We start from the raw sequence: 14,981 nt of genomic DNA, 5'->3' as shown, positions 1-14,981 counted from the left end.
AAATGAATGTACTTCATGGCTGAATGGGAGTCTTTTAATTACGTAATCTATGGCCGGTATCAGGTGTATAGCACAGCTAGGGGAATATAATCTATTTATTTATCAAAGAACTTTTCAGTTTCCAACTCTGTCTGAAGATATTGCTTGTCATAAAAAATATTTTTAAAAACTTAGCAAAAAGTAATTTTTTCTAAAATTTTTTGAAAATAGAGAAGGTTTCCATGTTTTTTTAGTTTAAAACCTATTTAGTATTTTTCGAAATGATTGGCTGGAAAATTTTGTACTTTGTGCTGTAGTGTAGGTATGTATAATCTCATTTGTGATTTAAAGATATAACTATAAAACAAATGAGTCTTTGCCACAAACTCAAAGCCTTTGAAAGGAAATGAGTTTTTATCACAAATTCAAACTTTCTAATGCCTATATCTTTGCAACCTAATAGTGTAAACATTTGATATTAAAAACCTAGACACTTTGATCTAACAGAATTCATAGTTTCAAATATCAAGGGTCTAGAACATCGGGTTGCACAGATATAGAGATTCGAAGATCAGAGTTTGTGACAAAAACTCAGTTCCTTTAAAACTTATATTATTTGATCTAACAGAAATCATAGTTTGAAATATTTATGGTCTGCGACTGCGACATTGGGAGGCAAGGCTTAGAAAATCAGAGTTTGTGACAAAAGCTCAATTGCATTATTTTTATTTTTTACTTTTATACTTTTTTTTCTCCAAAGTTCGCAACTTTATAGACTTTTCACAAATTTATATTTATTTACAGTTTGCACATTTATACTTTATATTACTTGAACTTGTGTCAATATTATTGGTTCTGAAGATAAATAGATGGACACACCGGATAGTAAATAAACAAACCTGGAGTTTCTCTAAGTTTTGCAACTCTAGCCTCAAACTCCTGAATATAGATGAGATTATAGACACTTCCTATAGATAAGTACAGAAATTAATCTAGGACAGGAATAGAAAGGAAAAAGAAACTACTCTACTATAAAGAAACTTTCAGCTGTATTACTGCTGAAACTACTCTACTATTAAGAAACCTTGAGCTGTATTAATGCTGAAACTATTCTAGTATAAAGAAACCTTGAGCTGTATTACTGCTGAAACTACTCTACTATAAAGAAACTTTGAGCTGTATTACTGCTGAAACTACTCTACTATAAAGAAACCTTGAGCTGTATTACTGCTGAAACTACTCTACTATAAAGAAACCTTGAGGTGTATTACTGCTGAAACTACTCTACTATAAAGGGTACCTGGAGCTGTATTACTGCTGAAACTACTCTACTATAAAGGGTACCTTGAGCTGTATGACTGCTGAAACTACTCTACTATAAAGAAACCTTGACCTGTAATACTGCTGAAACTACTGTGCTATAAAGGGTACCTTGAGCTGTATTACTGCTGAAACTACTCTACTATAAAGGGTACCTTGAGCTGTATTACTGCTGAAACTACTGTACTATAAAGGGTACCTTGAGCTGTATTACTGCTGAAACTACTCTATTATAAAGTGTACCTTGAGCTGTATTACTGCTGAAACTACTCTACTATAAAGGATACCTTGAGCTGTATTACTGCTTAAACTACTGTGCTATAAAGGATACCTTGAGCTGTCTGGCTGCTGAAACTACATCCCTCTGGTTTGAAAGAAAGATGGAGAAGTTTAGAGGAACAGCAGGATCCCTAGTATCCAGGTTTACGGCCTTAATAGGAATAATTACTGACATTTTAAAGAGATAATGGATAATACATATACATGGTAACAATTCCACCGACACGAAAAATTTCAATTTTACTGATTTTATCAATTAATAATACAGCTTTGAAATTTATGCTTTTTAATCGTTTTAAACTGTAAAAATATGGTGCCTTGGCAAACACATTAACAAGGTAAAGTTAGCTGTGAAAATATCTTTAAGAGTATTATTAAAAACCCTGGACATTTATTTAGTGTTGGTAACGCAGGCTGTTTTATTACAAAGTTTTATCACTATTTCTTTTCTTTTCTCTCAGTGACCACTGATCCCTCTAGGAGAAACTGTTTCTGTTTTCATGAATGATTTATTACTTTCAGTAAAGGGACTGTTTACGTTATTCCAAGGGACCCACCATTTGCAGGTGTCACGCCCGATTCAATAAGGTACTAATAAATCAAAATGTTTATGTGTACCTGTTTATTTTTATCTAAAATTGAATTTTTTCATGTCAACTGAGTTCAAAATAATTAAGGACAAATTTATCTTCATTATTCCTCAGATGAAATTTTAAAAGATGCAATGTTCAAATCGAACATTGCAACTTTTTCAGGGGTTCACTTGGAACTAAGTTATCAGTCCCTTTAAACCTGTTCGTATGCTGCCTGCGCATTGTCTGGATCCTCAAGGTTAGATAATGCTACAGCCATCAACATAAAGGTCTGTCCTCGGCTTGGCCTCAGGTTTATGGAGGCTGAGAGAAAATGAAACGCTGAAGCATACTGTTGCATACTCAGATGTACAAGTCCTTAAAACAGATTCAATAAATCACACCTTTTTTTTAGTGTTTGTCCAATAAAAAATAATTTATTTTTTTGAATTAATCATTCGCCACAATGACAGCATTTATAGAAGACATTTTTAAACGTTTTTCATATTTTAGATTTTTATTCTAAATGGAGATTTTCTTTTAAAGCTTACGCATTTTTGCCGAAAAATTTCTTTTACGATAATTAATCATGTTTACATTTAAAACTAATTAAGCAAATATCCTGAAGTCTTTGCCACAAACTCTATTAAACTATAAATTCGATTAAATCGAATCTTCTTAGCTTGATATATCAAAGGATATAGGCGTTAACACATTTGAGTTTGTGGCAATGCTCAATTCCTTTGTTTTATGTTTTATGTAAGGCACGGTATTTTTGCTTGAATTTTATTATTTGGACCTAAACTCACTAAAGTAATTAGACAGTTCTTAATATTAATTTAATAATATAATAGATGTTTTAATTTTTCTAGTGTATTTTCATTGCAAAATTATTGTTTAACTATAGTTTGTTTATAAATTGAAACTCGATCAATTTTCAATGTTACTTTGATCATTTTACATGTTAAATTCATACATTTGATTTAAAACAACCAAAACAATTATAATTTCATTTAAAGCCTTTTTATTTATCATTTGAAGCAAATATTGTATTGCAAATCAATTTCAGAAGGATGACATGAAACTCTTCAAATAATAATATTTAAAAGCAAAATTAGATCTAGTGTTTTGAATTTTAAAAGTATTGAATCGTCTCGTTCTTGTCTAGGTATATTAAAGAAAGATACTTGATCAATCCTTAAATAAATTTTCAAAAAAGGATCTTCTTTATCTTCTTATTATCACTGATATCTAGAAAACTCTGAAAGCCTCGACTTTAAAGTGTTACAATGCCTTGTCCTTTGGTTTCACATCACGAACTTACAAACTCTTTTTTCCCTAGCCCTAGGCTACAGTTTAAAACATAAGTTTAAAAGGAGTAATTAGCAAAATATTGGTTAATAATTTGCATGAGTCACTTCACCTTCACATCTTTGTTTGCAGTGTTATAATGCCAAAAAATACTACTATAAAACGTGCTCCTACTCCTATCCTTTCATCTTTTTCTTTACAAAGTTGAATACTTTTAGTGAAAAGGATTGAATTTTAATCTTATAAAGTAGAAACCTAGATTGTAAAGAATCTTCCAGTCGAATGGTGCCAAATAATTTGCTCTCTTCAGGCAGGATATTGAAGCAACATATTTTCTTTTACCGAAAAAACACATTCCTGAAATCAGTTTAGTGAGATATATTGTAGGTTGGAGCCGAAATTTATAGCATTTAATTTTGGAAGTATTTTGCACAGTTTACTTGAACCATTTTCATTAAAATGTGTTACATTAACCGTTTGTTTTCATTAGTGCAAACTTATGATTTTTGCATTATTGCAAAAATTGGTGTGAAAATGTCCAATTTGCTAATAAATAATTTTTAGAATTAAAAGAATTTCATGAATAATTTCATAAATAATTTCATAATTAATTGTATAAATAATTTCATAAATAATTTTAGAAATAAAAACTCTTAACTTTGTCTGAGCAAGAAAATTAAAGATTTACTTAATTTTTTAGTTGAAATTTGAGTTTCTTTGGGATTAAATGGTTAGACAAATGTTTACAGGATTACGCTGTGAACCATGTGCAAAATCTAAACTATTATTCTAGGATAAACTACAGCCTGTGAGAATATTTGTGAATCAGTGTGATCCTGTCAAGAACTTTCTATGCAGGGTGATTGAATATGAACAATAAACTCTTATAAATCCCGCACTATTCAAGTTAAAATAATGTTAAATGCAATTTCTACCTGTGTTTTAAAAATTACGATATGAAATGAAACTGTATTTTATCAAGCATATTATTTATATATATATTTATATTTATATTACATAGCAATTAGTACAATTAGCAAGGTTCAAGAAAGAGAAAATAGGAAATGTGGAGCAGAGACTTGTAAAGTATAGAGCCAACATTTTCCACGTTTTAAAATAAAACTGTTCTCAATTATCGAAATAATTATTAGAGCAATTCAATTGACCAAAAAGATCACATCTCCCAAGTAACAAAAGTGAGGAATTTCCCTAGATTCTCCAACCATGGTGACTTTCTTTTAAGAATTTCCTAGGAATTTCTCGAGAATCATATCCTGTAACTGATTCCTTGGAAATTCTCGAGCAATTCTCCAGAATTGGTCACCATAGGAGAGATTTTTGTGGGATCACAGTATTGAGACTCAGTTTCGAGAAATTCCTGCGAAATTTTTAGGACTTGGTCACCATGTTCACGGATTTTAAGGGGAATTTGATAAAAGATGTAGTTTCGAGAAATTCCTGGGAATTTCTCCGGAATTTCATCCCAAGAAATTCCAGAGAAATTCCCCTGAATGCCTCTCCGGAAATTCCTGAGAAATTCTTAGGACTTGGTCACCAAGTTTACGGATTTTTATGAAAATTAAATAACATAATAAGTTTCGAAAAATTCCTGAGAATTTCTCTGGAATTTTTCTCAAGAAATTCCTAAGAATTTCTCAGAAATATTTCTCCGGAAATTCCTGAGAAATTCTCAGGACTTCATCACAGAATTTTCAAGTTCCATTTTTCTCCAATAGGTGTCTCTGAGGTTCTCTTATTATGCACTGCCCTAACGAAATTTTTTTTCTTTGCATCCTTATTGATAAAAAATGATAATTTACTTTAGAACCATCTTTTAAAAAAAAATATTTTGAACATTTTTTTCATTTTTTTATTTTTTCTTGACAATTCAGTTGTCTGAATAAACAAAATACATGACAACTTCAGTAAGATCAAAAACGACAATAACTTTCTAACTTAAAAAGATGGTTACACTTCTAAAAAGTTGGAGGGGCAAAATAGTTGTTAATTAAGTTATTCACGACTGTTCGGCCTAAGTCCTGGCTAGTGAAATTACTCAGGAAAATATTCCCAAGAATTTTCACAAAGGAATTGAGTCTTTGCCACAAACTCTGAGTTTCTAATCACTATATCTTTAGGACCAAATGTTGCAGACCTTAGATATTTCAAACTATGAATTCTGTTACATCAAATAATCTGAGTTTGAAATATCAAAGGTTTACAACATCGAGTTCTAAAGATATTGAGGTTTAAATATTTGAATTTGTTCCAAAGACTCAATTCCTTCAGCGACATTTTCTCCGGTTTTTCTGCAGAATTGGTAACAAGAAATTATCTGGAATTGGTTACAAGAAATTTCTTGGATAGAGTTATGAGAATTTCCTCAGAATGGATTACAAGAAATTCCTCGGAATGGGTTTAAACAATTCAATAAAGTTTATTGTTGTCAGTACATAAAGCTAACATTAACATAACCAGTAAAATTGACTTTAAACAATTGAAGTATTATTTATATGTTAATATCAATTAACATTAACATTTGTTTGTTAATATTAACATTAATTAAATTTATTAAATCTTCAATGGTCTCATATAGAGCCTCTAATGAATTTTCCGCAAAATTGTTACTTGGTATACTTGAGATATATTGATTAAAAATTATAAGTAGCAAATAGTTTGGCGGAAAGTGAATTGTCAATGCACTCAATTAGCGACATCATCATTAGAGCAATTCAATTGACCAATCAGATAACATTTATATTTGAGCTGTATTATAAGTTATAAGTAGTAAATAGTTTGGCGGAAATTTGCTGGAAAATTTCTTAAAAATTGGTTTAAATTATGTTAGCAATTTTTTTTCTCTTAATATCGCGAAAAATGAACTTTATTTGATCGGAGCGTTCGCCAACATTAATTGTTGGGATTGTGTCATGGATCCTATCTATATAATCTCTACCTGTTGGGATTGTATCATGGATCCCATCTTTATAATCTCTACCTAATGGGATTGCATAATGGATCCTGTCTATATAATCTCTACCTGATGGGATTGTATCATGGATCCTATCAATATAATCTCTACTCCACCTAATGGGATTGTATCATGGATCCCATCTTTATAGTCTCTACCTGATGGGATTGCATTATGGATCCTATCTATATAATCTCTACCTGATGGGATTGTATCATGGATCCTATCTATATAATCTCTACTCCACCTATGGGATTGTAACATGGATACTATCTATATAATCTCTACATGATGGGATTGTATCATGGATCTGATCTATATAATCTCTACCTGATGGGATTGTATCATGGATCCGATCTATATAATCTCTACCTGATGGGATTGTTTAATGGATCCGAACTATATAATCTCTACCTGATGGGATTGTATCATGGATCCTATCTATATAATCTCTACCTGATGGGATTGTTTAATGGATCTGATCTATATAATCTCTACCTGATGGGATTGCATAATGGATCCGATCTATATAATCTCTACCTGATGGGATTGTATCATGGATCCGATCTATATAATCTCTACCTGATGGGATTGTATCATGGATCCGATCTATATAATCTCTACCTGATGGGATTGTTTAATGGATCCCATCTATATAATCTCTACCTGATGGGATTGCATCATAGATCCTGCAGCTAGGATAGCTTTACTATGCTTAGGATCAAAAGCCAAGGCAGTTCCTAGGTGCTCAAAGGCTGCCTAAACAGTAAATATATTATCAAAGCTTATTATAAACTTTATTCAATGCATTTAATGTTTATTACGTTATTATTCTGTATTTCTGACTACAATACAATGTCAAGAGGGATTGGGGTTGGATTTTTAAATTTTAAAAATACAAATTAAGAATAAAAGACGAATAGCAGTACTTTTTTATTCTGGAGGAAGGAAGGGAAGTGTTCCAGGGGCTTGGGGGAGTGGGGTAAAGAAGGGACATTTCCCCGGAATCTGTATATATAGAAGACCAAGTGTTGTATTCAAGTCTGGATTCTCAGGGAAAGTTCTAAATAAATCATATTTAGTCCATTTAATGAAACTAAATTTTAATCAAACTAATCTTTACTATTTTATCTTATAAAATAAAAATCTTAAATGATACTTGACAATGATAAAATTTGGCTATTTTACTAATTTTGACATTTTCGAATTTGAATTAACTATTGTAGGGAAACATAAAATTTATAGTTTCAATGAAACTAAATTTTACAATTCTCATTATTTAAAACTAGTTTGGATGTTTAAAAAAATAACTTAAATAGATGGAGGACTTTCAGGGATTATTGAACAATTAATTAAAACTAATATTGAAGATATTAAAGATTTTAACCTTAATTTGAAAATCTGATAAAATTTTTGTCTATTTTATTAATTTTGACATTTATTAATCTTTAATATTAATTCATTAAAAATTGAAATGATCCTCATGCTGTTTAAACAAGTTAAAAGCTATTTTCTTTATGTTGACCATCTAAGAAATAGCCGAAGACCGTTCGACATTTTAAATCTCAATTGTAAAGCAATATAAACACTGTACATATATATATATATGTATATGTGTTTATAAACATATATGTAGCGTCTCAAAAAGAATAAAATAGAATCTAGTAGCATTGACAGAATCTTTTGAAATTTTGATTAAATCTTATAAAACTAAAATCAGACCTTTTCACTGTACAATCCCGTTCATTTCAAGTACTGGGGCCGAATTTGGATTAGCTAGCGAGCTGTACAGTACAAATACACACAATATAAGACAAAACGGGACGGTACGCCAAATACACACAATATAAGACAAAACGGGACGGTACGCCAAATACACACAATATAAGACAAAACGGGACGGTATGCCAAATACACACAATATAAGACAAAACGGGACGGTACGCCAAGTTAATTCTCCCCTTCTTGTAAAATATAAATGTTTTGTGTTGTTAATTTCGGGAACTCCATCTTATGCAAACCTACATACTGATTTAATTCCTCTCATGGTGGTCATACCCTGCAGGGATAAAGCAATTATCCTCATATTAGAAAGCGAGATATAGAATCCAAGATATACGACACACAAGTCCTGGCCTCTGATCAGTTAAGAACAAGAACGGCAGAGTTAAAATGATAAAAGATAATTTGTTAAAAACCTTTCCACCACGAAATTTTTGATATTTTAAGTTGGAAAATCTAAGATGAAATCATGGATGAAACTGAAACTCTTTAAATAAAATGTAGTTTGTCACGTTTCCAAGTTTACTTTAAGAATTCTCCCATGAATTTTTTTTATGACCTTTTTAACGATGGGCAAAGAAAGAAAAAAATTACGGTTGCAAAAAATTTAAGGAAACCGACTGTGTTAATTCCGTACAGTCGTCACTAATTTCTCGTCCTTTGTGGGTAACCCTATATAAAACTTACTGTACTGCTTCTTTGTACACAGCCACAGCTCCAGGTATATCAGCGTTGTACAGGAATACTTTACCAATAACTATATACGTGTCCTCCTTCTTCTTCAGATCTAGCGCTTGCCTTAAACAGAAGTTTGTATATTTAATTTTTGAAATCTAAAGGTTCATGGAACTGAATCCTCCACAAAAATTCTAATTTTATAATTTCGAAATATTTGAATCTATTATATAGGTTTGCACATATACACATAGAAGCGTAAACAGGAGGGGGGGGGGTCTTTAGCAGACAAGCCTCCCCCCCCCAGGTAAAGTTAGACTATGTTTTTCAGGGATACTAGGTCTCCCCCCCCTGGGGACCTACCTACCTCTGGAATGTCATAACAGTTTTGAATTAAGTACAATGGTTTGTGTAAGCATGTAATCATTTTTAAATTGCTAAACCATGTTTATTTAATGAAATTAGTTTTTGACTTGTTTGACTCAGAATGGCAAAAATAAACATACGCTTGGGTAGCAGAACTAGTTTATTATTTAAACTGAGGCCGAAACTATAGAATTTGAGCCGCGGCTTAAATTTCAGACGCGGCTCAAATATGGTTTGTTCCGCTTAAAATTGTATTCAATGTTTCAAGATTTGAGCCGGCACTCAATCGAAAACGGTTTTTGGGGGATTTGAGACGCGGCTCAAATTCATTAGATTCGGACTCTGGTCATTTAAGGAAAGATTTGTAAAAAAATTGTTTTTTTTTTGCTATCAAATTTAGTCATCTGAATTGATTTTGTCTAGCCAACTACGAAATTCACTCTTAACCTTTCTGAGTCATGATTACTAGATATTTATCAAAAATTTGAACCTACACACCCGGNCCCCCCCCCTGCAGTCTACGTATGACATCCGATGACGCATTTTCTGTAACGTAAGTTTTCATATCTCTATTGATCATAAAACACGTAATTAATTGATCGTTAAATAAAGTTTTAATGACCTACGCACTTTAAGTGATTTAAGAAAGGAGGATTCCTAAAATTGCACTCTGCCCAGAAAAGAGCAATTGGAATAAGATATGAATGAAAATTGTTTAATTTCTATAAAATATCTCTGTTTAGCGTCCACTCATTTACAGCGTAAACTTTTTTATATGTATAACACATACAAATGTTTATAAGGTACTGTTGTGAATCTGACACCATTCATTTTGAATCACAATTACAGTCCCTGTAAATCCTGTAAATTGCTCAAACATATTAAGATAAATAAATGAATATTATCACCTTAGAAGATCTTTAGCCTGTTCCCACTCCTTGAGATATGTGAAGCAAACTCCTAGATTATGAAGGATTTCCCAATCTTGAGTCTCACTGCGTGTCTCAGCTTGCCTTCATCATATTGTAATTATATAGTTTAGATTCTAATGTCGCGCACCAAAGTAAAGTTTGGTCAGTTAACCCTAAACGTTCCTAGCCCTAGCACTCTCATTTTCCACACTATCACCCTGACATTTCTCTAACTTTAAGAAATTTTCTGCACTGGGCGCCCTAATCCATCCTAGAGACGCAGTGCTCGGGACCTATTGCAGCCATGTGGTTTTGGAAGGTTGCAGATTTGTAAATTGCACATTTTGTAAATTGTCATTTCAGAAGTCGCCCTTAGAAAAATGCCGTTGGGATAATACTGGAGACCGATTTAGATACGAATGTTACGAAAAATGTTAAGTTTGGCCATACATTTAGTATGTGAACCCGACTTTGCTTGGAAACAAAACTTACCTAACTTAAAATAATTAAACCAATCTAAGTACATTTCCGTATTTCTAATGAATTACCGTGTAAAGATTTGAGTACAATCGGTCACTGGGTTCGTGGTTATAAACGGAAATACAACAAGACAAACAAAACAGAAATTATTACTTATATTTCACAATTTGATCTGTTTATCAAAAGGAGAAAGGGGAAAACAGGGTTAGAAAAGGAAGGCTCAGAGGTATACACTGTTTTACAGTTAACAGAGTATATAAAATTGTTTCTGACAGACGGAGAGCTTTCAAATTGGTTTACACCAAAACATATATTGTTTTAACAGGGAACACATTTTGCTTGTAATCCACTTTTTTATTTGCATTTTCTAATAATCTAATATCTATATATAAATTTGGCTTGTCTGTTTGTCTGTTTGTTTGTATGATCATAACTCAGATATATTAAGTTGTAATCTTTGTTTGTTTGTTTGTATATCGGATCATAACTCATAAACCCCTAGGCCGGTTTGCCTCAAATCTTGATTGTGGAACTTGGTTGAACCACGGAAACGTTTTAGGTTGAATAGATTGACTCATATAAAGAAATTTTTTTAAGGCAAAGCTGGGTTTCAATGTTTTATAACTTTTCTGAAACATTTCTATAACATTCCTTTGTAAAGAGCTGGTTTTAACATGGACCTGCCAAAATAAGTTTTTAGGTAAGCATAATTTATTTAAAGTTTTTGAATACCAGAAACCCAACTTTTTATAAGAGAATGGGTTTTTACAGAAGCCGCCCCTGAATCTGAATGCTCAGAAGAAGTAAACAACATGGTTACTTGAAAACAAATCTCTTTAGACCACAGGTTTTATTCTGGGTGAACATCAAGCATTGGCAGTCTAAATCTATTCTTCTTTCTATATTACAGGAAGATGGTTTTTCTATTCAGACATTATATTTATATTTATATTTATCAGGATTAATCTACTGATGAATGAATGGAATGAAACATCATGTAAAGTAAAATCCTAAAATTTATTAATAAAGTTATTGCTGGACATTTGTTATCTTCAGAGAGCTTTTTCTCAAATTCTATAGCTTATCTGCTTTTAAGATAAATTTTAGAGGACATTTTTTTAAAGGGGGGGGGGAGTTGTTGAGTAATGCCATTTATAAAATCTGACATATTCATCTTTTTCTTTTCGCAATTAAAAATTTCCGCACCTTTCTATCTTTACACAAATTCACTTTTTTGTTATTTGCCATTCCGCGTTTCTACCTTTACACATTTTTAACATTTTTGCCTTTCTGACTTTCTATCTTTTATATTTTCTAACTCTCTAGCTTTTTAACACTAATAATAAAATAAACTTTTATTTTTTTTCGACAAAACTCAACAAACTCTTACTTTTTCAATTGATATTTTAAATAATGATTATATGTAGTTCTGGCAGAATTCATGGTTAAACTTTCAAGTTTCCACGATGTCAGACTGCAAAGATATCAGGAAATTTTAGTTTGAGTTAACAAGTGTGTATTGTAATACTATCCAAATACTCATATCAACATAGTTTAGAATAACAATGAGATGTTGTCAATATGTGTCTGACATGTATCAAAATATTTTCAAACTATGGATTTCCAATATATCCTGTTAAAACTCATTTATTATTTAAAGAAATGACATTTAAATATCCTACAAAATCTAACTTTTGACATTTACGGGAATCGAATTGTTTTATTTTTGACTTTATTTTTAAAAACAACACAACACACAACTCACAACACACAACTCACAACACACAACTCACAACACACAACTCACAACACACAACTCACAACACGCAACTCACAACACACAACACACAACACACAACTCACAACTCACAACTCACAACTCACAACTCACAACACACAACACACAACACAGAACTCACAACACGCAACACACAACACACAACTCACAACACACAACTCAAAACACACAATACGCAACACAAAACTCACAACATGCAACACACAACACACAACTCACAACACACAACACGCAACACAAAACACACAATACGCAACACAAAACTCACAACATGCAACACACAGCACACAACTCACAACACACAACTCAAAACACACAATACGCAACACAAAACTCACAACATGCAACACACAAAAACACAACTCACAACACACAACTCACAACACACAACTCACAACTCACAACACACAACTCACAACACACAAGTCACAACACGCAACACAGAACTCACAATACGCAACACACAACACACAACACACACCGGACAACACAAAACAAACAACACTAAACACAAATCACACAACACACAATACACAATACACAACACAAAACACACAATGCACAACACACACCACACAACACACAACAAACAACACACAACACACAACACACAACGCACAACGCACAACGCACAACGCACAACGCAAAAACAAAACACACAACACACAACACACAACACACAGCACACAAAACGAAACACACAACACACAACACACAACACACAACAAACAACATACAACACACAACACACAACACACATCCCACAACACACATCCCACAACACACAACACACAACACACAACACACAACGCACAACACACAACACACAACACACAACACACAACACACAACACACAACATACAACAACATACAACAAACAAAACACAACATACAACACACAACACACAATATTAAAGACAACACGCAACAACACAACTCACTACACACAACACAAACTCACAATACACAACCAGGGGTAGATACAGGATATAAGTGAAATCCAGATTTTGGAGCCAAAAGGGGAAAATTATTTTAAAGATAGACATTTTTTTCTGTTTTGCACTAGGATTTCTTTCCCTTAAGTGCTATGAAGCAGCTATTCTAAAATATCGGGGGTGGGGGCTACGCGTTTACATAAGGTATTTTCACGTTTACATGATGTAGTTTTGGTATCTTTAGGATAGCGGAAAAAAGTCCGGTCTGTGAAATAAAAAATCTAAAATAGTCCATAACTTTTTTGTGACTAAAGCTACAGAACTAAAAACCATATTTTTGAAAAGCCCTTGAAAAATGCATGTAGGAACATATGTCAAACGTTGATATTTTTTTAAAACATGAATTTTTTTTCTTCATTTTTTTTTACCCTTTTTAGGCATTTTTTCCACCCTCCCTGGCATACAAACTATTAAAGTTATCGGTCTATTCTTTTGCTTTAAAAAAATGAAAAATAAACCCTACACCTATTCTCCAAGGCCTTTTTCTAGGGGGGGGGGGCGCCAAACGCCCCCCATGCCAGCTATACATAAATACCCCCTGCCTTTATAGGGTTAAGTTTAAGTGCAGTGATCTTTTAGATTTAAATGTAGAATTTTTAACACTTTTTTAGTGTTTTTTAAGTACATGCAGAATTTTTAGGAAATTAACTCTTTTCAAGTGTTTTTTTAGGTTCAAATATAATATATTTAGGAGCCTAACATTTTCTTAGCGGTTTTTCTGTTTACATTTTTATATCATCAATTTTAGTCGTTGAAAGTACAAGAATTCTGCACGGAACTTGTTATTACACTAGATAATTCTTTTACAAGTTTAACTATTTTCAGTTTCCTGTCCTGCAGTGTTCAGATGGAAAATATTTTGAACGAAACTAAAAACATTACGAGGTAGAAAATGTTAAAAACAACGAAAATATGAATTATCGATTTTCCTTGATTAAACTATCTTTGAATCACACCGATCAACGTACACATTTATGAAAACATATCAATTATCTATAAACCCTAAACGCCCCCCCTGAATTATTTTTGTCCTAGCACTATCATTTTAGAAACTATTATTGTGAAATTTTGTGACTTTTGATGAATAGTAATTTAAAGGATTTTTGCTAAAAAAATATTTTATTTAAATTTATAGGTTAGGGTACAGGGCGGAAAAAATTAGGTCTGCGAAAAATGCTTGTAGAAACATGTGTCAAACTTTGAGATTTGTTTAAAACAAAAAAATATTTTTTTTTAATTTTTTGACCATTTTTTAGGTTTTTTTTCCACCCTCCTTAGTTCCCAAACTATTTAAGTTATCTGTCTAATTTTTTTTCTTTTAGCTGACCATGAAAAATTGGGCTATGAACATGCATTTCAACCCTACACCTATTCTCTAAGGCCTTTTTCTAGGGGGGGGGGGGCAAACGTCCCCCAGGCTATATATAGAGTCAGACTTTACAGGGTTAAGAACATGCAAACTTTGAAGTTTTTCCAGTTGGAAGCCCATATGGTTTGTGCAAGAATATTTGCATATTGTGTATTTATAATATGTAAATATT

At 32.2% G+C, this 14,981-nt stretch overlaps 1 protein-coding gene across 1 annotated transcript in view; it reads right to left on the bottom strand.

Annotated features, from left to right (window-relative positions):
• Nucleotides 1-825: 825 nt before the first annotated feature.
• Nucleotides 826-14,981, bottom strand: part of LOC111700580 (Bardet-Biedl syndrome 4 protein) — a 28,251-nt gene continuing 14,095 nt past the window's right edge. Inside the window, exons 7-15 of the mRNA XM_023471546.1 lie at nt 10,164-10,268; nt 8,902-9,012; nt 7,402-7,495; nt 7,099-7,191; nt 4,685-4,748; nt 3,717-3,818; nt 2,371-2,528; nt 1,631-1,729; nt 826-918 (exon numbers count right to left, since the gene is read on the bottom strand). Coding sequence (XP_023327314.1) covers nt 826-918; nt 1,631-1,729; nt 2,371-2,528; nt 3,717-3,818; nt 4,685-4,748; nt 7,099-7,191; nt 7,402-7,495; nt 8,902-9,012; nt 10,164-10,268 — 919 coding nt within the window. The remainder of the gene's footprint in view (nt 919-1,630; nt 1,730-2,370; nt 2,529-3,716; nt 3,819-4,684; nt 4,749-7,098; nt 7,192-7,401; nt 7,496-8,901; nt 9,013-10,163; nt 10,269-14,981) is intronic.

The sequence above is a fragment of the Eurytemora carolleeae genome, unplaced genomic scaffold (genome assembly GCF_000591075.1).
Source record: "Eurytemora carolleeae unplaced genomic scaffold, Eaff_2.0 scaffold303, whole genome shotgun sequence".
NCBI classification, from domain to species: domain Eukaryota; kingdom Metazoa; phylum Arthropoda; class Copepoda; order Calanoida; family Temoridae; genus Eurytemora; species Eurytemora carolleeae.
Note: the sequence above shows the minus strand (reverse complement) of the source record. Positions and strands in the feature narration are given on the sequence as shown.